Below are 27,013 nucleotides of genomic sequence, written 5' to 3'. Positions count from 1 at the left end.
AAAACTAAATTACACAAATCCATTGGTAGCCAGCAAAGTAATAAATTATGCCCAATGCCAGTCACTAAAGTAATAAAACAGCAACTTCTAGCAAGCCAGCTTAAGAAAGATACACAGTGTTATCCAGTTAACCAATGAAATAAACCAACAGATAGCAAGCCACCTAAAGAAAGACACCCACTAATAATAGACCATGTAAAAAACAACAACACTGCAAGCAAGCCAAGGAAATAAAGACAACTCCTGCTAGTCAGCCATCTAAATCAGTGTTTTTCAACCAGTGTGCCGTGGCACACTAGTGTGCCGTGAGAGATCCTCAGGTGTGCCACGGCAGACTGACAACAGTGTGACATATTTTTTAAACTTTGCTTGTTTTTTACTCCCAGTGCAGGGGTAGTTTGTAGGAGGCATGGCATAACAGCACAATACATACAGTATATGTGTGTTTGTGTGTATGTGTATATATATATGCTGTATTATGCTACAATGTGTGATATTTTTAAAATTTTGGGATGGTGGTGTGCCACAGGATTTTTTAATGTAAAAAAGTGTGCCACGGCAAAAAAAAGGTTAAAAATCACTAATCTAAATACATGTACCCACTTGTAGTAAAGAAAGATATCCACTGCTAGCTAGCCATTTAAAGAAATATATCCACTGCTAGCTAGCCACCTAAAGAAAGATACCCACTGCTAGCAAGCCACCTAAAGAAAGATACCCACTGCTAGCAAGCCACCTAAAGAAAGATACCCACTGCTAGCAAGCCACCTAAAGAAAGATACCCACTGCTAGCAAGCCACCTAAAGAAAGATACCCACTGCTAGCAAGCCACCTAAAGAAAGATACCCACTGCTAGCAAGCCAACTAAAGAAAGATACCCACAGCTAGCAAGCCAACTAAAGAAAGATACTGACTGCTAGCAAGCCACCTAAATAAAGATAATGACTGCTAACAAGCCAACTAAACAAACGATACCCACTGCTAGCAAGCCAACTAAAGAAAAATACTACTAGCAAGCCAACTAAAGAAAGATATCCACTGCTAGCAAGTCAACTAAAGAAATATACCCACTACTACCAAGCCAATTAAAGAAAGATACCAACTGCTAGCAAGTCAACTAAATAAAGATACCCACTACTAACAAGCCAACTAAAGAAATATACCAACTGCTAGAAAGTCAACTAAAGAAAGATACCCACTGTTAGTAAGCCACCTAAATAAAGATACCCACTACTAGCAAGTCAACTAAAGAAATATACCAACTGCTAGAAAGTCAAATAAAGAAAGATACCCACTGTTAGTAAGCCACCTAAATAAAGATACCCACTACTAGCAAGTCAACTAAAGAAAGATAATGACTGCTACCAAGCCAACTAAAGAAAGATAATGACTGCTAGCAAGCCACCTAAATAAAGATATCCACTGTTAGCAAGCCACCTAAATAAAGATACCCACTGCTAGCAAGCCACCTAAATAAAGATACCCACTGCTAGCAAGCCACCTAAATAAAGATACCCACTGCTAGCAAGCCACCTAAATAAAGATATCCACTGTTAGCAAGCCACCTAAATAAAGATACCCACTGCTAGCAAGCCACCTAAATAAAGATACCCACTGTTAGCAAGCCACCTAAATAAAGATACCCACTGCTAGCAAGCCACCTAAATAAAGATACCCACTGCTAGCAAGCCACCTAAATAAAGATACCCACTGCTAGCAAGCCACCTAAATAAAGATACCCACTGCTAGCAAGCCACCTAAATAAAGATACCCACTGTTAGCAAGCCACCTAAATAAAGATACCCACTGCTAGCAAGCCACCTAAATAAAGATACCCACTGCTAGCAAGCCACCTAAATAAAGATACCCACTGTTAGCAAGCCACCTAAATAAAGATACCCACTGCTAGCAAGCCACCTAAATAAAGATACACACTGTTAGCAAGCCACCTAAATAAAGATAACCACTGCTAGCAAGCCACCTAAATAAAGATACCCACTGCTAGCAAGCCACCTAAATAAAGATAACCACTGCTAGCAAGCCACCTAAATAAAGATACCCACTGCTAGCAAGCCACCTAAATAAAGATACCCACTGCTAGCAAGCCACCTAAATAAAGATACCCACTGCTAGCAAGCCACCTAAATAAAGATACCCACTGTTAGCAAGCCACCTAAATAAAGATACCCACTGCTAGCAAGCCACCTAAATAAAGATACCCACTGTTAGCAAGCCACCTAAATAAAGATACCCACTGCTAGCAAGCCACCTAAATAAAGATACCCACTGCTAGCAAGCCACCTAAATAAAGATAACCACTGCTAGCAAGCCACCTAAATAAAGATAACCAAAAAATATATGAAAAACAGAGAGAGGAGTTAATACTACATTGTTGTCAATCCAGTGCATCTCTTCTAGAAAGAGCTTTCTAGAAATTCTAGAAAGAGCCTAAAGGACATACATAACTGTCCTTTAAAGAAAGAGAAAATACAGCACACAGGATACAGAACATATGTTTTATAACTGTCAATTTATTAAAAAATTGCTACTTCAATCAGGTTTAGCTCAAATAGCTTAAATAAAATAAAAGCTATCATAGGACAAATAGGCACAAGTATGCATTATAAACTTCACAAACATTATCATAACTGCACCTAAAGTCCACTGGAACTAGAGAGCGACCGAAGCCAGAGCTGCACTTAAGGTCGAATTACTCACACAGTCACAAGTGGGTTATTTTCGCTTGCAAGCTTATCAGGATGTATACTTCTTGGGTCAGAGTAGATCAAACAATTTACATGCGATTTTCCTTTTCTCTCCCGGACCGTGCCGGTGTCTTGTCAAAATCTGCGACCCGACGGAATTTGTGACCGTTACGTCACCACATTCCTGACCGCACACGTGACTGGTTGACCACCAATCACCTGCTACAGACACCTCCTTCCAGATTTCAACACTACACCGTGAGGGGTCAGCTTACCATGCCTTCATACATTTATTAAGCAGTCCGAAACCGATACTACTAATATGGAAATGCATATGAAAGTTAAAAATACGTTGAAACGTTGACAAGCGGCTGCTCCATTTAATTCTTTCTCCATTATAGTCTTACTATCATGCTGCTGTTTATATTTTTTTAAATGTACCTGTTATCTGTATGTTTTCATAAATGATGCAAGATGTTAGCGTTTTATTTTAACTGAATTCATCCGTGGAAAACATACAGATAAAAGGTAAGTTTTAAGAAATATAAACAGCAGCATGATATAATGTTGAAAGAATGAAATAGAGCAGCCGCTCGTCAAAGTTTCAAAGTATTTTTTAACTTTCATAGGCATTTCCATATTAGTAGTATCCGTTTCGGACTGCTAATAAATGCATGAAGGCATGGTAAGCTGTGGAACAGTGGCGCTTCAGTGAAGGCTGCAAAATCAGACAGGCTCAGCTCTTCCGTCTGATTCTGCGACCCCTCACGGTGTAGTGTCGAAATCTGGAAGGAGGTGTCTGTAGCAGGTGATTGGTGGTCAGGAATGTGGTGACGTAACGGTCAATAATTCCGTTGGTTAGCAGATTTCGACACTACACCGGTTAGATGGCATGACGTAGGAGGTGGGAGTGATGAATCTGTACTCACTCGTGCGTGAATTGTCCAAACCTCATAGGTTCCTTCTCATAGTCTGTCAGCATGTATAGCTGATACATGTATGCAGAATGGCACGCGCACCCGCTATTGGCAAGTTAAATAAAGGCAGCCAAATCAGAAATGACTGCCGGTATTCTAAAGTAACATGTATACTATAGGAATGTGTATACTATGTCACTTCCGGTGACGTGTAATCAGCTGTTGGAGGGGTGTGTCACTCACTGAGCATGCGCAAGAGGCCCGACCTCCAACAAACAGCTGTTTAAGGCCATTTGTTTCACAACAAATGGTCGAGGAATATGTAATTAATGCACATGCGCACACGGCCCTGCTCCTCAGTGAACCATCGTGCGCCGCCGAATTTGTAAAATTATGGTTTTAATTTTGTAATAAAGGCTATATATTTTTCCTCACAGACATTTGGGCGGATTTGGAGCTCTCTATTCTTCAGTGTGGATTTAGAGGCGTTTATTTTCCTCACAGAACTGGTGGGCGTGAATTTAGAGGAGTTTATTTTTCTTCAGAAATGGGGGAAATAAACTTAGAACTGTTTATTTTTCCTCACAGAAATAGACTGACACTGATGGTCTGTCAGAAAAAGCTATGATCACTGGTATGATGTCTACACCTCCCTTTTACTAGCACCAACAATACGCTGGAAAGCGGACTACAAGTCCCAGCATGCTCTTAGGCGTTGGCGGAATCGGGCCATATATTTCCTCGACCCTTGCGTAGTTTACATCAGCTGTTTGGAGGAGGTTGGGCCTCTTGCGCATGCGCATTGAGCGCCATACCCCTCCAGCAGCTGAGTCACGTGACCAAAAGTGACGTGGTATACACATTCCTATGCGGTATGCCATTTTCTTTAGAACACCGGTACACAGATTTAATTAGTTCAAACATTTTGTTAATGAGCAGATTATTGGCGAGATACCTATATGTGATAAAGATGGTCTACTAATCTGACATTTCATTAACTTACTGGGGGAAATCTGGATCATATAAAGTAGGCTGTAAAATTCCAGCAGGAAAAACTGCAAATGAGAAGGAAAGAAAAACATCATATCAATAAATATAAAATATTAGAGTTTATAACAAACCATAGAATATACTATTACATGGATTCAGAAACAACATCTATACCAGATTTTTATAGCATTTGCTTAAAATCTGAACTATTCTAAGGTAGTGTTAATTAGACAATATATTTATATCAGACAAATCATTTGTCACAAAAAATAAAATAAAAATTATTTTCTCCAATATTCGATTATGGGACCATTCATTAATCCCCTATTTCCTAGGGGGAACATATTCAGGGAATCAGAAGAGCAGCTAGACAGCAAATTAAACTTAAAGAACATGAAACTATACATTTTAAACAGCTTTCTAATGTACTTCAATTATTAAAAAAATGTTGTCAGCTCAGGAGTGTGCATGTGTCTGGAGCTCTTTATGAGTGCAGTTTTGCATGAAGAGTATCCAAGATTATTTCCAAGATTATTTGCAAGACCACTAGATGGCAGCATTATTTCCTGCTATGTAGTGCTCCCAACAGCTAACTACTGTAGGTATCTCTTAAACAAAGAATACAATAGGAATAATGCAAATTTGATAATAGAAGTAAATTGGAATTTTGTTTTAAATTCTATGCTCTGCCTGAATCACAAAAGAAAAATAATTTGGGGTTTTATATCCCTTTAAAGGCAAAATTACGAGTGGAGTGCTAATTTGCGCTCACGCGTTAACTTTGCTAGATGGAGGCTTTTTGCACACGTCAGGTTTCTCTTGTATTACAAGTTGAAAGTAAAACATTTGTGCGTGAGTGAAAACCCGGGGCTCACAAAGAGTTGAACTTTGACTATTGCAACTGCATTAACGTAATCTCCATTAGACTTCAATGGAGCACAAAAACTAACCCATTCACGTTTATTCAAGTGCGCTAAACCCAAAATTAATTATGAATATTTTACATTCCAATGTTCTTCACATAGACAAATGTGTTCTATTTATTCTTAAATAAACATTTCTACATATATATGATGATTTTATTTGGTAAAATATATATCTATACCTATATATATATAACTATACCTATATATATATATATATATATATATATATATATATATATATATATATATATATATATCTATATCAGTGATGTGCAGTCACTAGAGGCAGTGCTTCACCTCTCATATGGGCAAAAATATATATTTTTTTTATGGGCTTTAAAAAAATAAAATTAAAAAATTGCAATTTTTTTTCCCCAGCATTTTTTTTTTCTCACAGATACATGTTGTGCAATGGTGAGGCACAAGCAGGTCTGCCCACCATTACACAACATGCTTCGCCATCTACTGGATGAAAGTGGTTAAGCTCATTGCATGTCCCATAATTGCTTATTTGAGGCAGTCCTATTTGGGCTGAACCAATCTAGTGAGAGGCATTAGTAAGTGGAACTTAGGGTTGGGGCTGGATGTTAAATCATATAAAACAAAACAAAAACGGAAAAAAACTACTTTAATTTATTTTGTTGCTGTGCTGTGAACCTGCTAGCTTTTGCTAAAGTGAAAAAGAGAGTTCTGTACTTCCCCTCTAAGTGCAGTGGAATGTGCCACTGTCACTTCCTTAATACAGACAGAGGCAGAGCAGGAAGAGAGATGCAGTCAATGAGCAGTGTGTTAGCCACATCTTAGTAAGTTCTGCAACCTTTTTCACTGAAAGGGATTCTGTTAGTGAAAATTATAATTTAATGAATGTGATTTAGTGTTTTTTGTGTTTTTACTCTTTAACAGCAGTTGAAGGATCGTTTTTGTATTTTGTTTCCTCAACCTTTACACCCACTAACTTAACAGCTTGCCTTCACTTTCTGAACTCTCTGTAGCTCTGCTGTTTTATTACTTAAAAATGCAGTGGTCTCTCTCCCTCCCCCTTGTGTGTGTGTGTGTGTGTCTCTCTCTCTCTCTCTCTCTCTCTCTATCTATCCATCTCTCTCCTTATGTGTTGTTCTCCCCCATGGTCTCTCTGTCTCGCTTCCTCCCCCTCTGACTCTCTCATCCCTTATGTGTCTCTCTAACCCTCTGTGTTTGATTGTGTCTCTCTCTCTTTCTCTAACCCTCTGTGTGTGATTGTGTCTCTCTCTCTTTCTCTCTCTCTCTAACCCTCTGTGTGTGTGTCTCTCTCTCTCTCTCTAACCCTCTGTGTGTGTCTCTCTCTTTCTCTCCCTAACCCTCTGTGTGTGTGTGTGTCTCTCTCTCTCTTTTTCTCTCTCTCTCTCTAACCCTCTGTGTGTGTGTGTGTCTCTCTCTCTCTCTCTCTCTTTCTCTCTCTCTCTAACCCTCTGTGTGTCTCTCTCTCTCTAACCGTCTGTGTGTGTGTATCTCTCTCTCTCTCTTTCTCTCTCTCTCTAACCCTCTGTGTGTGTCTTTCTCTTTCTCTCTCTTTCTCTCTCTTTCCCTCTCTTTCTCTCTGTAACCCTCTGTGTGTGTCTCTCTCTCTCTAACCCTCTGTATGTCTCTCTTTCTCTCTCTCCCTCTGTGTGTGTCTTTCTCTTTCTCTCTCTTTCTCTCTCTAACCCTCTGTGTATGTGTTTCTGTCTACCTTTTATTTATTTAATTAATGAATTGGTAGTGCCATCTGATGGTGTGGCTTTATTTAAAGGGGTGGGGTCAAGCGCCCCACCATCTTTAAATTTCACCAGCCGCCACTGGATCAAGACATTTTTATATTTACTGAATAATGAAAGAATCTATAAGCATAATTTGCAGCATTAAAGTAAAAAGTATGTTTTAAACATATTTTAATGGGCATGGATTTCTAGATCTCATAATCAGAGCAAGCATTTTGTTATCTGGCAAGTGTTTCTGTTACATCCTTTAGACTAAAATCAGATGTTTACTAAGTTGACCAGTTTTCCAAGACACCATTTAAAGGGACATGAAACCCATATGTTTTCTTTCATGATTTAGAAAGAACATGCAATTTAAATAACTTTCCAATTTACATCTAATATCTAATTGTCTTCATTCTTTTGATATCCTTTGTTGAAAATCATATCTAAATATGCTCAGTAGCTGCTGATTGGTGGCTGCACATAGATACCTCATGTGATTGGCTCACCCATGTGCATTGCTATTTCTTCAACAAAGGATATCTAAAGAATGAAGGCATATCCAAGCCACTACCTCACCAGCCTCTGACGTCACTGCATGTCACTGAGATATATATATATATATATATATATATATATATATATATATATATATATATATATATATATAGTAATATCTATTTAAAAATACTTGGAACATATTCCACTATGTGAATAACATTGGAATGTGAAATATTTACAGTACATACACAATTAAACACTCTATTAAATATGAATATTGCATAAATGTGATTTTTCATGTTTTCAGCTATTTGACTGCAAAAATCTCCAATGCACACATATATATAAAAATGTGTATACTGTATATATATGTCTATATATGAATACATATGTATTTATGTGTTTATATGTATTTATGTGTTTATATGTGTATATATGTCTGCCAATACATGCATACATATATATATATATCTATATATATATATATATATATACACATACACATACACACACACAGATATAAATACATAACTATATGCACACACATATAAACACATATATATATATATATATATATATATATATATATATATATATATATATATATATATATATATATATATATATATATATATATATATACACACATACACATATATACATATGTATATATATATATATTTAGATATGTTTATGTACGTTTCTCTTATATACTGTATGTATGCCCTTTGCAAACCTTTTTTGTTTTCTAACAAGTAAGACCTCATATCTTTGACCCCTTCTAACTTTGTAATGCAATTTTTTTTAAATATTTTTTCTATCAGACAGTTTAAATATGAGTGTAACTGTATTGTTTAATGTATTTTTGATGTGTTTAGTAAATACTTTTTTAACACAATACCCTTTACGGGAGCTCTGAAGTTGCGCTAACTTGACGTGCAAAGTATTTACTTTCAACTTGTAATAAGCACGCTATTTCCATAATTTGTAAAAAGCTGAGAAATACCTTCTATCGCTTTCGCTACTGTTAGCGCACCACTCGTAATATACCCTAAATAAGCAGCAGCAAAAAATAAAACAGATTTTTTTTTATGAGGTCAAGATTGACCAAGAACAAAATTGAAGCTTATACACTTGGTAGACACTATAATCAATCAAACATTCCTGCTTAAATAGTGTAAATTTGACCTTTTTTGACGCCTTCCCATCTGCAGAAAAGACTTTCCTTCAGAGTAACAGTTTTAACCAAATGAATGCGTCAACTAAGTGCTTTTGTAGCGTGCATTCTGTTCAATTCATTTTTTGTCAAAGAGACCATTAATTATTTTCAGTTGAATTTAATGAACAACATAAGTTAGTGTTGTTTTTTTACATTCTTCTGGACCCCAATGCACACGTCTAGTGTTTATTAGTTCTATCTATCTAGACACTCCACCGGGCCAGGATTTAATGATCTTATTCCTTTAGATGGAAAAATATTGCCATAGCCTGGTTTATCAACTTTTCAAACAGGGCTTAAAAAGACATTAAAAACCTCTTGCTTTGTGTAAAAATTGTGTTTTGTTCCACGGTCCCTAAAGAGGTTTAAACTGAACTAAACCAGCAGCATTTGCAGCCTATAGGATTTGCTTTTTGGCCTCTCTAGAGAAAGTGAGACAGTGGTTTGTGACTTACCCATCTGGTTCTTGTTAGGGAGGTAATATGCATTCAGGGCCTGAGGGGGTAGTAGCCACCTACAAAAAAATGTAACTTCAGGATTTAAAACAATAAAAAATTACCGAAACTGCGAATACTTAATTCAGAGAATGGTGAAATTAAGGAATCTCTTTAATGAAATGAATGTTTATTTATTTAGTACAAATCGAGCGCATTGATGGGCAACTTGTCAAGAAGCATGATTACAAGTGGTGTGCTATCGTTAGCGCAAGAGCAGTATTGCAAGTATAAAGTAAACGTGTTTGCCCAAGCGCAATCAAATTTAATGGGCATTGAGTTAACGCTACTGAAGACTTCACGTAAATGCTAAGACGTAAAAAAAAGTGCACAAAACACAACATAAATACATTAAAACAGTAATACTTATATAAACACTATCTGATAAAAATTATTCATAAAAATATGAATACATTTTTTATAAGGGTTCAAAGGTATATGGTATAAGGCCATTTAACTGCAAAGTTATATATATATGTGTGTGTGTGTGTATATATATATATATATATATATATGTATGTGTGTGTGTGTGTATATATATATATATATATATATATATATATATGTATGTGTGTGTGTGTGTATATATATATATACACACACACACAAACACACACACACTTTGAAGCCATGTCCACTCAAATACCTTGAAACATTAAACAATATCTTTAGTCAATAATAATGATAATGATCTTGATTTTACTGTATATTTACTGTAAATATTTTACATTCCAATGTTCTTCATATAGGGGAAAATGTTCTTTGTATTTATAAATTGATATTCCTATATATATCTGTATATATTTATACCTGCATATTTTAATATGGATATATAGGTATAAATATATTAGTTACTGTAAAATATACATTTATATTCAAAATATTTTATAGAATTTTAAAGAACATCTATAATAATTATTAATAAACATTATTAATATTTTTTTCTACAGGTAAAAGAGCTGATTTCTTTGGGGCAATGCCCCGTAAAAGGCCCTTTTAAGGGCTATTGGTAGTTTATTGTAGGCTAGGGGTTTTTTTATTTTGGGAGGGCTTTTTTATTTTGATAGGGCTATTAGATTAGGTGTACTTAGTTTAAATATCTGATAATGTCTTTATTTATTTTGTGTAATTTAGTGGTTTTTTTGTAATTTAGGTAATTGTATTTAATTTAGGTAATTTATTTAATTGTAGTGTAAGGTTAGGTGTTAGTGTAACTCAGGTTAGGTTTTATTTTACAGGTAAATTTGTATTTATTTTAGCTAGGTGGTTAGTAAATAACTAATTAGTAACTATTCTACATAAATACAAACTTAGCTGTAAAATAAAAATAAACCCTAAGCTAGATACAATGTAACTATTAGTTATATTGTAGCTATCTTAGGGTTTATTTTACAGGTAAGTATTTAGTTTTAAATAGGAATTATTTAGTTATTAATAGTAGGTTTTATTTAGATTTATTTTAATTATATTTAAGTTAGGGGGTGTTAGGGTTAGACTTAGGTTTAGGGGTTAATAACTTTAGTATAGTGGCGGCGATATTGGGGGTGGCAGATTAGGGGTTAATAACTGTAATGTAGGTTGCGACGATGTTAGGGGCGGCAGATTAGGTGTTAATAATATTTAACTAGTGTTTGTGATGCGGGAGTGCGGCGGTTTAGGGGTTAATATGTTTATTATAGTGGCGGCGATGTCCGGAGCGGCAGATTAGGGATTAATAATTTTATTATAGTGTTTGCGGTGCAAGAGGGCCTCGGTTTAGGGGTTAATAGGTAGTTTATGGGTGTTAGTGTACTTTTTAACACTTTAGTTATGAGTTTTATGCTACAGCTTTGTAGCGTAAAACTCATAACTACTGACTTTAGAATGAGTTTTGAATCTTGCGGGATAGGCTGTACCGCTCACTTTTTGGCCTCCCAGAAAAAGCTTATAATATCGGCGCTATGGAAGTCCCATTGAAAAAAGACTTTACGCAAATTGCGTAAGTTAATTTGCGTTAAGGCCAAAAAAGTTTGCTGTACAGCTGTACCTACAAGACTCGTAATAGCAGCGGTAGTGAAAAAGCAGCGTTATAACCCATAATGCTGCTTTTTTACTCATAACGCAAAACTCGTAATCTAGCCGAATATTTTTTAAGTTTTCTGTCCCTTTAATTATACACTAAAATAATATAGTGAACTACTGGTTGGTACTACAGGATAATTAGGGAGACTAAAATCAACACTACATATAATATGGTCATTCCTATATGACCAAGTAGTACACAATACTTGGAGGATTCAACAATCATTTACCAAAATGTACACTTTTTTTCCCGAGCCTAATCGTTCATACTTAAGACTAGACTACTTATATGCCAAACAGGTCTGTTCTTCATACAAGACATTAAGATACACCAAATCCCCTGATCTTGCAATGTCTCATTAACTTATAAAGTTTTTGGCTAAATAAATCTACAATATCTTACCTGGAAACTAGATAATTACTTACTCTCGAACCCTGAAATGCACCTACAGAAATAACTCTCAGATTTCACTTTGATGCAAATAACCTTCTCACCATAAGCAATAAAGGCAGCAGTTTAATTTACTTATGGCTTCTGTAATCCAACTACAAAATCAGAGCAAAACATGTTCTAATACTAAATATACTATTATCATCCAATAATTATTAGATACTAGAGAGGTGCTGAAAAACTACTTTAGTCTGGAAGGTAAAAGATAGAGGGCTCCATTACATATGGGGCATCGCCCGCAAAAGCCGCTGCCGACGGTTTTTACGCGGTTTTAGTATCCAGTATACAGTGCCGCATATAAATGCGGCACGTATATTTCACCCGTCGTACACAATTTTTACTCCGATAAGCTAACATGGGACCGCGTCGCAAATCGGTATCCAATATTCAGTGCAAGGACTTACGTGGCAAAAATGGAGACATTTTACTCCATTTTCACCTCGCCACACAAAGGCAGCCGCAGCAAGCCTTACGCTGAGTATGTGAGCACCGTAACTCCCGTAACTGTCTGAAAATATAAACTAACACCTAACTCATGCGCCATATCTATTTACCTGTCAACCGCAATCCCCCACCGCAATAACTAATAAAGTTTATTAACCCCTATATCCGCCATCAAACCCACACCGCAATTAATAATTAAATTATTAACCCCTATATCCGCCATCAAACCTACACCGCATATAATAACTAAAGTATTAACCCCTAAATCCGCCAACATCGCAAACTACCGAATAAAACTATTAACCCCTAAACCGCCATTATCCCACAACGGAATAAACCTATTAAAGTATTAACCCCTAACCCGCCATACCCACACAATGCAATGCTAATAAATCTATGAACCCCTAAACCGCCAAAGCCCACAACGCAAGTAAATAATTAAATTACTAAGATCCCTAACCTAACACCCCCTAAATTAACCAAAATTACCTACATACTAAAGTTACTAACTATTAAAATAAAAAACCTAACATTACTTTAAAAATACATAAGTTTAAATTAATCTAAAATTATGGAAAATAAAAAAATCTAATATTACAGAAAATAATAAACAAATTATCAAAAATTAAAAAATTAATCCTAATCCCTATTAAAATAAAAAAGCCCCCCCCAAAATAAAAACACCCCCTAATCTCTTTTACAGCTCTTTTACATTAAAATTAAACAAAGTCCCCCCTAACAGTAAAACCTCCCACCCACCAAACCCCCCAAAGTAAAAACCTAACACTAAAAAACCTAACTTACCCATTGCCCTGAAAAGGTAATCTTCTGCTGCCCTTAAAAGGGCATTTTGCTCTTTTACGATGTGCCCATCCCTAATCTAAATCTAGATTTAATCTAGTTTAGGTTTTTAGTGTTAGGTTTTTTATTTTGGGGGGTTTGGTGGGTGGGGGTTTTTACTGTTAGGGTGGACTCTGTTTATTTTTAATATAAAAGAGCTGTTTAACTTAGGGCAATGCCCTACAAAAAGCCCTTTTAAGGGCTATTGGTAGTTTAGCATTAGATTAGGGGGTGTTTTCATTTTGGAGGGGCTTTTTTATTTTCATAGGCCTAGATTTGGAGTTTGGCAGTAGCCGTGAAAACCAGCGCTAGAGGCTCCTAACAGTAGCCGTGAAAACCAGCGCTAGAGGCTCCTAACGCCGGTATTTGGAGTCATTCAAAAAAGGGTCTAATGCTCACTTTTCAGCCGCGACTTTTCCATACCGCAGATCCCCTTACGTCAATTGCGTATCCTATCTTTTCAATGGGATCTTTCTAACTCCGGTATTTAGAGTCGTGTCTGAACGTCGCAGCCAGCTACCTACAATAATTAACCCCTAATCTGCTGCTCCGTAAACCGTCGCTACTTACATTATCCCTATGTACCCCTAATCTGCTGCCCCTAACACCACCGACCCCTATATTATATTTATTAACCCCTAATCTGCCCCCCTCAACGTCGCCTCCACCTGCCTACACTTATTAACCCCTAATCTGCCGAGCGGACCGCACTGCTACTATAATAAAAGTTATTAACCCCTAATCCGCCTCACTAACCCTATAATAAATAGTATTAACCCCTAATCTGCCCTCCCTAACATCGCCGACACCTAACTTCAATTATTAACCCCTAATCTGCCGACTGGAGCTCACCGCTATTCTAATAAATGTATTAACCCCTAAAGCTAAGTCTAACCCTAACACTAACACCCCCCTAAGTTAAATATAATTTTAATCTAACGAAATTAATTAACTCTTATTAAATAAATTATTCCTATTTAAAGATAAATACTTACCTGTAAAATAAATCCTAATATAGCTACAATATAAATTATATTTATATTATAGCTATTTTAGGATTAATATTTATTTTACAGGTAACTTTGTATTTATTTTAACCAGGTACAATAGCTATTAAATAGTTAAGAACTATTTAATAGCTAAAATAGTTAAAATAATTACAAATTTACCTGTAAAATAAATCCTCAATCAGATTGAGCTTGCATTCTATTGGCTGTTCCGATCAGCCAATAGAATGCGAGCTCAATCTGATTGGCTGATTGGATCAGCCAATCGGATTGAACTTGATTCTGATTGGCTGATTCCATCAGCCAATCAGAATATTCCTACCTTAATTCCGATTGGCTGATAGAATCCTATCAGCCAATCGGAATTCGAGGGACACCATCTTGGATGACGTCATTTAAAGGAACCGTCATTCGTCGTTCAGTCGTCGGCCAGGATGGATGTTCCGCGTCGGAGGTCTTCAGGATGCTGCCGCTCCGCTCCGGATGGATGACGATAGAAGATGCCTCTTGGATGAAGACTTCAATCGGATGGAAGACCTCTTCTGCCCCGCTTGGATGAAGACTTCTACCGGATGGAGGACCTCTTCTTGCTCCGCTTGGATGAAGAATTTGGCTCGGCTGGGTGAAGATGACTCAAGGTAGGGAGATCTTCAGGGGCTTAGTGTTAGGTTTATTTAAGGGGGGTTTGGGTTAGATTAGGGGTATGTGGGTGGTGGGTTGTAATGTTGGGGGGGGGTATTGTATGTTTTTTTTTACAGGCAAAAGAGCTGAACTTCTTGTAATATATTTCTAATGTTTGTAAATATTTTTTTATTTTTTGTAACTTAGTTCTTTTTTATTTTTTGTACTTTAGTTAGTTTATTTCATTGTAGTTATTTGTAGGAATTGTATTTAATTTATGTATTGATAGTGTAGTGTTAGGTTTAATTGTAACTTAGGTTAGGATTTATTTTACAGGTAAATTTGTAATTATTTTAACTATTTTAGCTATTAAATAGTTCTTAACTATTTAATAGCTATTGTACCTGGTTAAAATAAATACAAAGTTACCTGTAAAATAAATATTAATCCTAAAATAGCTATAATATAAATATAATTTATATTGTAGCTATATTAGGATTTATTTTACAGGTAAGTATTTAGCTTTAAATAGGAATAATTTATTTAATAAGAGTTAATTAATTTCGTTAGATTAAAATTATATTTAATTTAGGGGGGTGTTAGTGTTAGGGTTAGACTTAGCTTTAGGGGTTAATACATTTATTAGAATAGCGGTGAGATCCGGTCGGCAGATTAGGGGTTAATAATTGAAGTTAGGTGTCGGCGATGTTAGGGAGGGCAGATTAGGGGTTAATACTATTTATTATAGGGTTAGTGAGGCGGATTAGGGGTTAATAACTTTATAATAATAAAGGTGCGGTCTGCTCGGCAGATTAGGGGTTAATAAGTGTAGGCAGGTGGAGGCGACGTTGTGGGGGGCAGATTAGGGGTTAATAAATATAATATAGGGGTCGGCGGTGTTAGGGGCAGCAGATTAGGGGTACATAGGGATAATGTAAGTAGCGACGGTTTACGGAGCAGCAGATTAGGGGTTAATAATAATATGCAGGGGTCAGCGATAGCGGGGGCGGCAGAATAGGGGTTAATAAGTGTAAGGTTAGGGGTGTTTAGACTCGGGGTACATGTTAGAGTGTTAGGTGCAGACTGAGGAAGTGTTTCCCCATAGGAAACAATGGGGCTGCGTTAGGAGCTGAACGCAGCTTTTTTCCAGGTGTTAGGTTTTTTTTCAGCTCAAACAGCCCCATTGTTTCCTATGGGGGAATCGTGCACGAGCACGTTTTTGAGGCTGGCCGTGTCCGTAAGCAACTCTGGTATCGAGAGTTGAAGTTGTGTTAAATATGCTCTACGCTCCTTTTTTGGAGCCTAACGCAGCCATTCTGTGGACTCTCAATACCAGAGTTATTTTAAAGGTGCGGCCCGAAAAAAGCCAGCGTTAGATACGCGGGTCGTTACCGACAAAACTCTAAATCTAGCCGATAGGGATTAGGTTTAATTTTTTAATTTTTGATAATTTGTTTATTAATTTCTGTAATATTAGATTTTTTTATTTTCCATAATTTTAGATTAATTTAAACTTATTTATTTTTTTTATTTTTAAAGTAATGTTAGTTTTTTTTATTTAAATAGTTAGTAACTTTAGTATTTTTTAATGTAGGTAATTTGGGTTAATTTAGGGGGCGTTAGGTTAGGGGGCTTAGTAATTTAATTATTTATTTGTGTTGTGGCCTTTGGCGGTTTATGGGTTAATAGATTTATTAGCATTGCGTTGTGTGGGTATGGCGGGTTAGGGGTTAATACTTTAATAGGTTTATTCCTTTGTGGGATAATGACGGATTAGGGGTTAATAGTTTTATTAGTTATTACTTGCGTTGTGGGTTTGATGGCGGACACAGGGGTTAATAATTGAATTATTACTTGCGGTTTGATGGTGGATATAGGGGTAAATAGTTTAATTAGGCATATTGCGTTGTGGGGGGGTTGTCGGTTTAGGGGTTAATACTTTTGTTAGTTTATTAGTTCCGATGTGAGTTAGATCGCGGATATAGGGGTTTTACATGTCGGGTTTATTTTTGGGACGCCGGTTAGACATTTACTGGAGATTTTATATATTTTTTTTACTGGAGATTTTATATATTTTTTTATAATATTTTTTATTATTCTTAGGCGCCGGCAATTTGTAAAGTGCTGTAAGTCACTAGCAACTCCAGAAATTTGTATTTATGCTCATTTCTGGACATCGCTAGTTTATCCGACTTATGGCACTTTATGAACTGCCGGCACCCTATATGTAATACCTCGATGTGCGAGGTGAAATTACGGGCGGCGCCCAGACATTCCCTTGGGAGGATAATTAGACTGGGAGAATATTAGCCCAAACTATTCACACCATATCCTCACACCAAAAAGGGGCACGAAAAACAAAATTAAAGCTCATGCTTCAGATAGAACATGCAATTTAAAAAAACTGTCCAGTATGCTTTCATTATCAAAACATGCACAGTCTTTTTATATGCACACTTTCAGTGACTCCAGCTTCTAGTGAGCATGTGCAAAAGTGCACAGTATATATGTATTTGCATTTTTTGATTGGCTGATGACTGTCACATGATACAAGGGAAGGAAAAAAATGGATTAACTTTAAAATTTATCAGAAAACATTCTACTGCTCATTTCACATTCAAAGTATTCCAACTGCTATAATTATCTAAACAAGTTTGGTAGATTGGATATTTGTATGCACCTCAATCCTACATTTTGAATTTAGTATCCAATCTCTGCATATAATTATGACTCTTTATACACTAACTTCAGTAAAGTGAAGTGATTAGTAAAAATAGATATTTATTTTTTATTTTTTTTGCATTTGAGTGAAAATTTTATTTCTGGCATTTTTGCTTTAAATTTTTTAAAATAAAACAAGTGTAATGTTGGGAATTGGCAATTTTGAAACTTACCATCAGGAAATAATTTAATAAAAAAGTGAGATTATAAAAGTTTTACTATAAAATGCAGTTTACCAGAAAATTGTTTAAAGGTTAATATTTTAGCTACTATAATTTACTGCCAGTGTTTCTTTAAATTATTTACATCTCTGTTTCAAAAAGGTAATATTTGTAAATGTTGCAAAGCTGCTGATCTCCAAAGGGGACTTATAAATGGTTTCTATGCACAGAAGTGGTTCTTTTTTTTTTTTACATACGCTGATTTATCCACCTCCTGACGAATCTTCTTCACTGATTCTTTGATGCTAAACCGTATGCTGTTGAGTATATTCTTAAAGTAGTGTTTTTCATGTACTTCAAACTAAGGAAAAAATAGAGGGAGGGTATAAGCATAGGCATAAATAGTAACCAACATGTAAACAGGGAGAGGCAACAGAAAATTAAAGGATTAAAAGAATATTAAACAAATGTTAAAGAAAGAGAATAGACCTGCAGTAAACAGGAGGGGCAGAAAAAAAATAAGAGGAAAATAGGTTAATGGGTGGATGGAAAAAGTTGTAATGTGAAGGAAGAGCGGAAATGGATAGAACCCGTGAAGGGAGTGTGGTGGCATAGAAGGATAGACCCTGAGAGAAGGAAATGATAGAGACTGAGAGAAGGGAAGGATGAGAGTGAGAGAAGGAAAGGATAGAGACTGAGAGAAGGAAAGGATAAAGAATGAGAGAAAGTATAGAGACTGAGAGAAGGAAAAGGTAGAGGCTGAGAGGAGGAAAGGATAGAGGCTGAGAGAAAAATGGATAGAGACAGAGAGAAAGAAAGTATAGAGACTGAGAGAAGGAAAAGGTAGAAGCTGAGAGGAGGAAAGGATAGAGACTGAGAGAATGAATGGATAGAAACTGAGAGAAAAGGGTGAGACTGAGAGAAGGAAAGGATAGAGACTGAGAGAAGATAAGGGCGAGACAGAGAAGAAAAGGATAGAGACTGAGAGAAGGAAAGGATAGAGGCTGAGAGAATGAATGGATAGAGACTGAGAGAAAAGGGTGAGACTGAGAGAAGAAAAGGATAGAGACTGAGAGAAGGAAAGGATAGAGGCTGAGAGAATGAATGGATAGAGACTGAGAGAAGGAAAGGATAGAGACTGAGAGAAGGAAAGGGTGAAATAGAGAGAAGGAAAGGATAAAGACTGAGTGAAAGAAATTGTAGAGACTGAGAGAAGAAAATGATAGAGGCTGAGAGATGGAAAGGATAGAGACTAAGAGAAGGAAAGGATAGAGACTGAGAGAAGGAATGGATAGAGACTGAGAGAAACAAAAGATAGAAGATGAGAGAAGAAAATGGTAGAGACTGAGAGAAAGAAAGGATAGAGACCGAGAGAAGAAAAGGATAGAGACTGAGAGAAGTAAATGTTGAGACTGGGAAAAGAAAATGATAGAGACTGAGAGAAGGAAATGATAGAGATTGAGAAAAGGAAAGGATAGAGACTGAGAGAAGGAAATGATAGAGACTGAGATGAGGAAAGGATAGAGACTGAGTGAAGGAAAGGATAGAGACTGAGAGAAGATAAGGGTGAGACTGAGAGAAATAAAGGATAGAGATTGAGAGAAGGAAAGGATAGAGACTAAGAGAAAATAAGGGTGAGACTGAGAGAAGGAAAGGATAGAGACTCAGAGAAGAAAAGGATAGAGACTGAGAGAAGGAAAGGATAGAGACCGAGAGAAGAAAAGGACAGAGACTGAGAGAAGTAAATGTTGAGACTGGGAAAAGAAAATTATAGAGACTGAGAGAAGGAAATGGTGAGACTGAGAGAAGGAAAGGATAGAGACTGAGAGAAGGAAATGGTGTGACTGAGAGAAGGAAATGATAGAGATTGAGAGAAGGAAAGGATAGAGACTGAGATGAGGAAAGGATAGAGACTAAGAGAAGGAAAGGATAGAGACTGAGATGAGGAAAGGAAAGAGACTGAGAGAAGGAAAGGAAAGAGATTGAGAGAAGGAAAGGATAGAGATTGAGAGAAGGAAAAGATAGTGACTGAGATGAGGAATGGATAGAGACTGAGAGAAGGAAAGGATAGAGATTGAGAGAAGGAAAGGACAGAGATTGAGAGAAGGAAAGGATAGTGACTGAGAGAAGGAAAGGATAGAGACTAAGAGAAAATAAGGGTGAGACTGAGAGAAGGAAAGGATAGAGATTGAGAGAAGGAAAGGATAGAGATTGAGAGAAGGAAAGGATAGAGGCTGAGAGAAGGAAAGGATAGAGACTGAGAGAAGATAAGGGTGAGACTGAGAGAAGGAAAGGATAGAGATTGAGAGAAGATAAGGGTGAGACTGATAGAAGGAAAGGATAGAGTTTGAGAGAAGGAAAGGATAGAGACTGAGATGAGGAAAGGATAGAGACTGAGAGAAGGAAAGGATAAAGACTGAGAGAAGATAATGGTGAGACTGAGAGAAGGAAAGGATAGAGATTGAGAGAAGGAAAGGATAGAGATTGAGAGAAGGAAAGGATAGAGATTGAGAGAAGGAAAGGATAGTGACTGAGAGAAGGAAAGGATAGAGACTAAGAGAAAATAAGGGTGAGACTGAGAGAAGGAAAGGATAGAGATTGAGAGAAGGAAAGGATAGAGATTGAGAGAAGGAAAGGATAGAGATTGAGAGAAGGAAAGGATATAGATTGAGAGAAGGAAAGGAAAGAGACTGAGAGAAGTAAAGGATAGAGACTGAGAGAAGATAAGGATGAGACTGAGAGAAGAAAACGTTGAGACTGGGAAAAGAAAAGGATAGAGACTGAGAGGAGGAAAGGATAGAGATTGACAGGAGGAAATGTTGAGACTGGGAAAGGAAAAGGATAGAGGCTGAGAGATGGAAAGGATAGAGGCTGAGAGAAGGAAAGTATGAGACCGAGGAAGGGTAGTGGGGAAAATGCAAAAGAAAAATAAATAAAAGGATAAAAATAGAGAGGAATTTAAAAAAAAACGATTATGGTGGCAAGAGTGAGAGTAAAAAAAAATATTGAAGGACGTAGAAAAGGAGTGAGAAGAAGGGTGGGGTATAGAAAAGAGTGTATATTATAAAGTTTCCATATTTATACCATTAAAAGCCATAAAATTTTACACAGGTGGAATTGTGAAGATATTTATGAATGTGTTATAGTTCCACATCTAAAAGAAAGTGATTCAAATGCATTATGCTTTATGTGTTGTGCATAATTATGCACTTACTGTTACATTCACTTTACAGCTTTCACATTTTTTATGTCTATCTACTATTCTTTCATATACATGATAAAAAATTGAGTGATATGTAACTTTAAGAAAAACATTTACTCTCAAAAACAGCTCATAAAGGTGTTTTTTTTCCAGTTAATTCTGTGTGCCTGTGATTTTACTGACTGACCTGCAGATGGCGTCACAGACTTTACCAATGACTGTCAGAAAGCATCCTTCCTAGACAGTGTTTTTTCATGACAGTGAATGTTTTAGCCATTCTGTGCTTATTTGAATATGTAAACATGTTTAGCAAATAATTATTTTACAGAACCATATACATTTCTAATTCACCATATATTACTTTCAGATTAGACATCCTACAAGCTGCTGTGACACACTCACCTCATATTCTTTATCTATGGAATCTGACTTCAGGAGGTAATCAGGGTATCCAATCATCACCATCATATGTTTTAACTGCAGAAAAGGTGATAATTTGTTTTTTTCTAATATGTAATTCAACTGTATGGAAATAAAGTTTAACAAGAAGCTATTTTCTCTGAAACCTACACACACTACTGCTTGGATCACCCACGCCCTTACTTAAATAACCCCCCCCCACACACACACACCCCTATCCAGACCCTTAAATCACCTTTGCTTTTGCAGCTTGCTTGGTCTCAGTATCCATCCAGTCAAGTTCACCCAGCCTGTGATCCAAAATATGTTTTATATCTTCAACTAGTTGCTGTACCTGACAAGAGAGAGGCAGATTTCATATAGCAATAGCTCCATGAAGCTTAAATCCCAGTAAGACAAAACATAGGGGCATATGTATTAAGCTCCGTATGGAGCTTGATGCCCCGTGTTTCTGGCGAGCCTGCAGACTCGCCAGAAACAGCAGTTATGAAGCAGCGGTCACAAAGACCGCTGCTCCATAACCTGTCCGCCTGCTCTGAGAAGGCGGTCACACATCGCCGGAAATCAACCCGATCTAGTACGATCAGGTTGATTGACACCCCCCTGCTGGCGGCCGATTGGCCGCGAGTCTGCAGAGGGCGGTGTTGCACCAGCAGCGCTTGTGAGCGTATACAGCGAGGTCTGGCGGACCTGATCCGCAGTGTCGGATCAGGTCTGCCAGACCATGATAACTTGAGGCAATAGTCTCAATAGTCAACCTAATATGTACTAAAGTGAATTATACAGATGGAGAAAAAATATAGAGGTTAATTACAATACATCATTTGATAAATATTTGCATGTTAATGGATGCTGTTGCACTGTATTCGGTGTTGACAAATCACAATCAGCCATTTTAATTGTTTATCTGCAGCATTTTTACATTATTGTTTTGGTGACCCTATACTTAAAGGGATACTAAACTTAATTTTTTTATTTTAAGATTCAGATAGCGCATGCAATTTTAAGCAACTTTCTATTATAAATATTTTTTCATCTCTTGCTATCTTTATTTAAAATAAATAAAAAATATAAAGCTTAGGAGCCGACTCAGTTCAGGTTCAGCACCCTGGATAGCGCTACCTTTAGCCACCAATAAGCAAGCGTAACCCAGGTTCTGAACCAAAAATGGGCTGGCTCCTAAGCTTTATATTCCTGCTTTTTAAATAAAGATAGCAAGAGGATGAAGAAAAATTGATAATAGGAGTAAATTAGAAAGTTGCTTAAAATTGCATGCTCTATTTGAATCATGGAAGAAAAAAAATTGGGCTTAGTGTCCCTTTAACATGTGTCAGTCCTGTTTCTCTGATTATGATCCAGTCTTGATACTTAAAGGGATAGAAAGTAAAGGTTAAAGGAAATGTGTATGGGCGCATTTAATTTTTAAATAGAAGTATGGTCCATATACTACTGTAATCGCTAATTTAAATGCACCTATGCACATTTCAATTTTGATCTTTCTAACCCTTTAATGATGCATTAACGGGGCCAGTTTTTATTTCTCAAATTCCACAGCCAAAAGTACTTCATAAATGCAAGACAGCACTTTATGACATTTTGCTGGGTCCCTCAAAATGTTTTCAAATGTAACACTGGTTTTGTGCATAGGCAAACGCACACTGAAATGACCTCAGCCATTCTGGATTACATTAAAAATCAACATCACCAAACAGATACAAACTCCACCGGCTCAATCAATTACACTGAAAAATGAATAATAAACACCTTACACTAACACAAATTAGTTCTATTAGTAACCCACCAAACACACATGCCCACTATAGAAATAATGCCCTTGTTCAAATCCCTTAAAAACACATAAACCATATCTCTATAGTTTTGGAGCACAACGGGTTAATTGTTAAAACAATAGAATAACAACACAAATAACAATGTTGTGATGTTATCAGGAGGTAAATATTTCATTCTTCAGGGGTAATAATGGTAGAATTATTTTAGGATTGTGATCACTGGAAAAACAACACTGACTGAAGTTATCTACCATAAACAAGCACAATATTGTGATCTACTCCATACATACTATTTGAGGCACTACAACTAAATGTTGCATATCTGTGTAGTTGTAATTGTGTTCTTATAGACAGGCCTGCCCTTTGGGTAGGGCAACAGGGACACTATCTCAAGGTCCCAAACTCTGAGGGGCCCCTGCATTGTGATCAGGGGTGAGGGCATGCATTGTACATACTGTACGTCCTATATTTTGTTTATGAAGAAGTATTTATAGTGTAATATATTGTTTTGTTATTTATATAGAACACATTGAATGTTGGAACAGGGGTGGGCCATAAAGGGGGCAGGCCATACAAGGGGAGGGGAATACAGGGGCTTGGCAGAGGAACCTCATACATGTGTCTTGCCCAGAGGCCTAATAGTGGCCCTGCTTTTAGAGCATAAATAAGATAACTAGTAGGGATGGGCGAATGTTTCTAAAAATTCGAAATTTAAAACGAATTTTGATACATTCGTTCATTCAAATCGAATTTTGAATGTTTATATAACATTCTAACATTCTATTTTTGAATTTTTGTTTTCAAATTTTTCAATAAAATTCGAAAATATTTGTTCGAATAATAGTATATTTAGCTATGTATTCATTCAATTTCAAAATGTAATATTCGAATTTGAATGTGACATTCGAATTCGAATGTGACATTTAAATTCGAAATAGTATTTCTAGTCTAATACTGTGTTTAATAAATGTAATATTCAAATTTGAATGCTACATTCGAATTCGAATGTTACATTCGAATTTGAAATAGTATTTCTAGTCTAATACTGTGTTTTAAATGTGACATTCGATTCGAATGTGATATTCGATTCAAATGTGACATTCGAAATAGTGTTTCTAGTCTACAATTGTGTTTTATAAATGTAATATTCGAATTCGAATGTGATATTCAAATGTAACATTTAAATTCGAATGTGACATTCGAAAACTGTAAATAACATTTGAAAATCGAATTTTTAAGAATATTCGTTCTTATCAACATTCTATTAAGTAAATCGAATTTCTACAATAACATTCGTTCTAACATTCGAATTCGGATATAAACACATTTGCCCATCCCTAATAACTAGTTTATAATAGCCCATTAAATGGACATTGTACACTAGATTTTTCTTTGCATAAATGTTTTGTAGATGATCCATTTATATAGCCCATCTGGGGTGTTTTTGTAAAAATGTATAGTGTTGATTATTTTTAATAACATTGTGCTGATTTTCTGACTCCTAACCAAGTGTTAGATGTATACTGATGTATACAGACTCCTGGTTGTGTAATGGTTTTTTTCATATGAAGGGGACGGTGGAGTGTTTGCTCTTCCTGATTTCTCAGCCTATTTCACTGGGTGTCCCAGCCTAACCTCATCAACAGTGCTAAATTGATAGCTTCTAAGTACATTTATAAAAGGTTTTATACTGGATTTTTAGATCACTATCTGTGCATATTCTTCTTTACAGTAGTGTCTATTACATGCAAATATATGAATATTGGAGTATACTGTCCCTTTAATCTAAACTACCTAATTTAATTTGATGCATGTTCCACAATGCATCTATAAAAAAAAAAAGTTCCATTAATGGCAACCACCCTTACCCTAAAACTAGCAATGATTTTCAACTACCATTGTTACTATCATGTGGGCTATATTCAAATAAAGATAACACACAGCTAGATTACGAGTTTTGCGTTACGGCAATTAACGCTGAAAAATTGGCCATTAAACTGGTTTATGTTAGGGTGTTAGGTTTAAACTTAAAGGGACAGTCTGCACCAGAATTTTTATTGTTTAAAAAGATAGATAATCCCTTTATTACACATTCCCCAGTTTTGCATAACCAACACAGTTATATTAATATATGTTTTACCTCTGTGATTACCTTGTATCTAAGCATCTTCCGACTGCCCCCTTATCTCAGTGCTTTTGACAGACATGCAGTTTAGCCAATCAGTGCAGACTCCTAAATAACTCCACGGGAGTGAGCACAATGTTATCTATATGACACACATGAACTTGCACTGTCTAACTGTTTAAAATGCTCTGAGCTAAGAAGTGGTTTTCCACGGTTTAGAAATCAGGTTGAGCCTACCTAGGTTTAGCTTTTCAAAAATACCACCAAGGGAACAAAGCAAATTGATGATAAAAGTAAATTGGAAAGTTGTTTAAAATTGCATGTCCTATCTGAATCATGAAAGTTTAATTTTGACTACACTGTCCCTTTAACTTTCTTTTCCCCATAGACATCAATGGTGTTGCGTTACGGCGATCTCCATTTTTCTAACACTCTCTCCCGTCTATGGGGGAAAGCGTGCACAAGCACATAAACTCAGCCCTTGACTTTTGTGCGGTATGGAGCTTAACCCACCATAACGCACAGCACAAGGAGGCTTTTCAGTAACTTGTAATAGCAGCGCAATGGAGAGTGCAATAACGCAAAATTGTGGGAGTTTGTTTCACACCCTGTTTAGCGCAAAACTCGTAATCTAGGTGTAAGTTTGCTATATTTCCTTTATGAAAGTTTGGGCTTAGTTGACTAATACATTTTACTGGAATTTATTCTTTAATCTAATATTAGTTTTGTGAAATTGTAAACTCTCTACACTTCCATATCCCTTGATTTCTACATCTAGGTAAAATACCCATTACTATAATCTTCTGAGATTTTCACATTAAGCAGCACATCTAGCACTTACCTTGGCCTTGCTGGATGATGAGAAATACTCTTCCACAAATAGAGTTCCTAGAGCCATCCCAAAATGCTTGTTGGCTTGGGTAAGACACACTTTTCCTAATTCTGGTTGCTTCTCTGAGCCCTCCATCTCCTTAGACAGCTCATGAATGGCATTCCGGAAGGGAGTGGAGAGGTGCTCACTCAGCACGACCACAACTCGCCACAGCATGTAGTTGTGTAGGACACTGCAGAAGAAAGATATAGATACGGCAAACCTTACGTTTGTTAGACTATATATTCTTGTATTAATAACCCTAGATAAGATACCCATGTCTATGAGTATTCTATAATATGAATAAATACAGTATATATATATATATATATATATATATATACACACACATGTATACTGTATATATATATACATATATATATATATATATATATATATGTTACAGTTAAAGTGCAGAAACAGTTAATGTGCACATTACCTAGCTAATCTGCAGATTAACTGATTTGCTCAGTTAAAGTGCAGAATCTGCACTTTACCTAGGTATAATGTGCACATTAACGGCTTCAGTGTAGTTAAAGTTGGAAAAGTTTGTTTCTCTTGTAAGGTGTATCCAGTCCACGGATCATCCATTACTTGTGGGATATTCTCCTTCCCAACAGGAAGTTGCAAGAGGATCACCCACATCAGAGCTGTCTATATAGCTCCTCCCCTAACTGCCACCTCCAGTCATTCTCTTGCAACTCTCGACAAGCATGGAAGCAGTAAGAGAGATGTGGTGAAATGTAGTTGTTTTTTTCTTCTACTATTTTGGTCCCAGGCAGAAAATAGAAGAAGAATCTGCCTGTGGTCTCTAATGATCTTAGCAGGT

The 27,013-nt window shown here is 36.4% G+C and overlaps 1 protein-coding gene across 1 annotated transcript in view; it reads right to left on the bottom strand.

The window, feature by feature from the left end:
• Positions 1-27,013, bottom strand: part of ECEL1 (endothelin converting enzyme like 1) — a 173,616-nt gene that overhangs the window by 42,056 nt on the left and 104,547 nt on the right. Inside the window, exons 6-11 of the mRNA XM_053709058.1 lie at positions 26,155-26,377; positions 21,634-21,732; positions 21,381-21,455; positions 18,034-18,137; positions 9,432-9,490; positions 4,626-4,677 (exon numbers count right to left, since the gene is read on the bottom strand). Of these exons, the coding sequence (XP_053565033.1) occupies positions 4,626-4,677; positions 9,432-9,490; positions 18,034-18,137; positions 21,381-21,455; positions 21,634-21,732; positions 26,155-26,377 (612 nt within the window). The remainder of the gene's footprint in view (positions 1-4,625; positions 4,678-9,431; positions 9,491-18,033; positions 18,138-21,380; positions 21,456-21,633; positions 21,733-26,154; positions 26,378-27,013) is intronic.

This window comes from Bombina bombina, chromosome 4, assembly GCF_027579735.1.
Source record: "Bombina bombina isolate aBomBom1 chromosome 4, aBomBom1.pri, whole genome shotgun sequence".
NCBI classification, from domain to species: domain Eukaryota; kingdom Metazoa; phylum Chordata; class Amphibia; order Anura; family Bombinatoridae; genus Bombina; species Bombina bombina.
The sequence above is the reverse complement of the archived record's forward strand: the minus strand, read 5'-3'. Positions and strand labels throughout refer to the sequence as shown.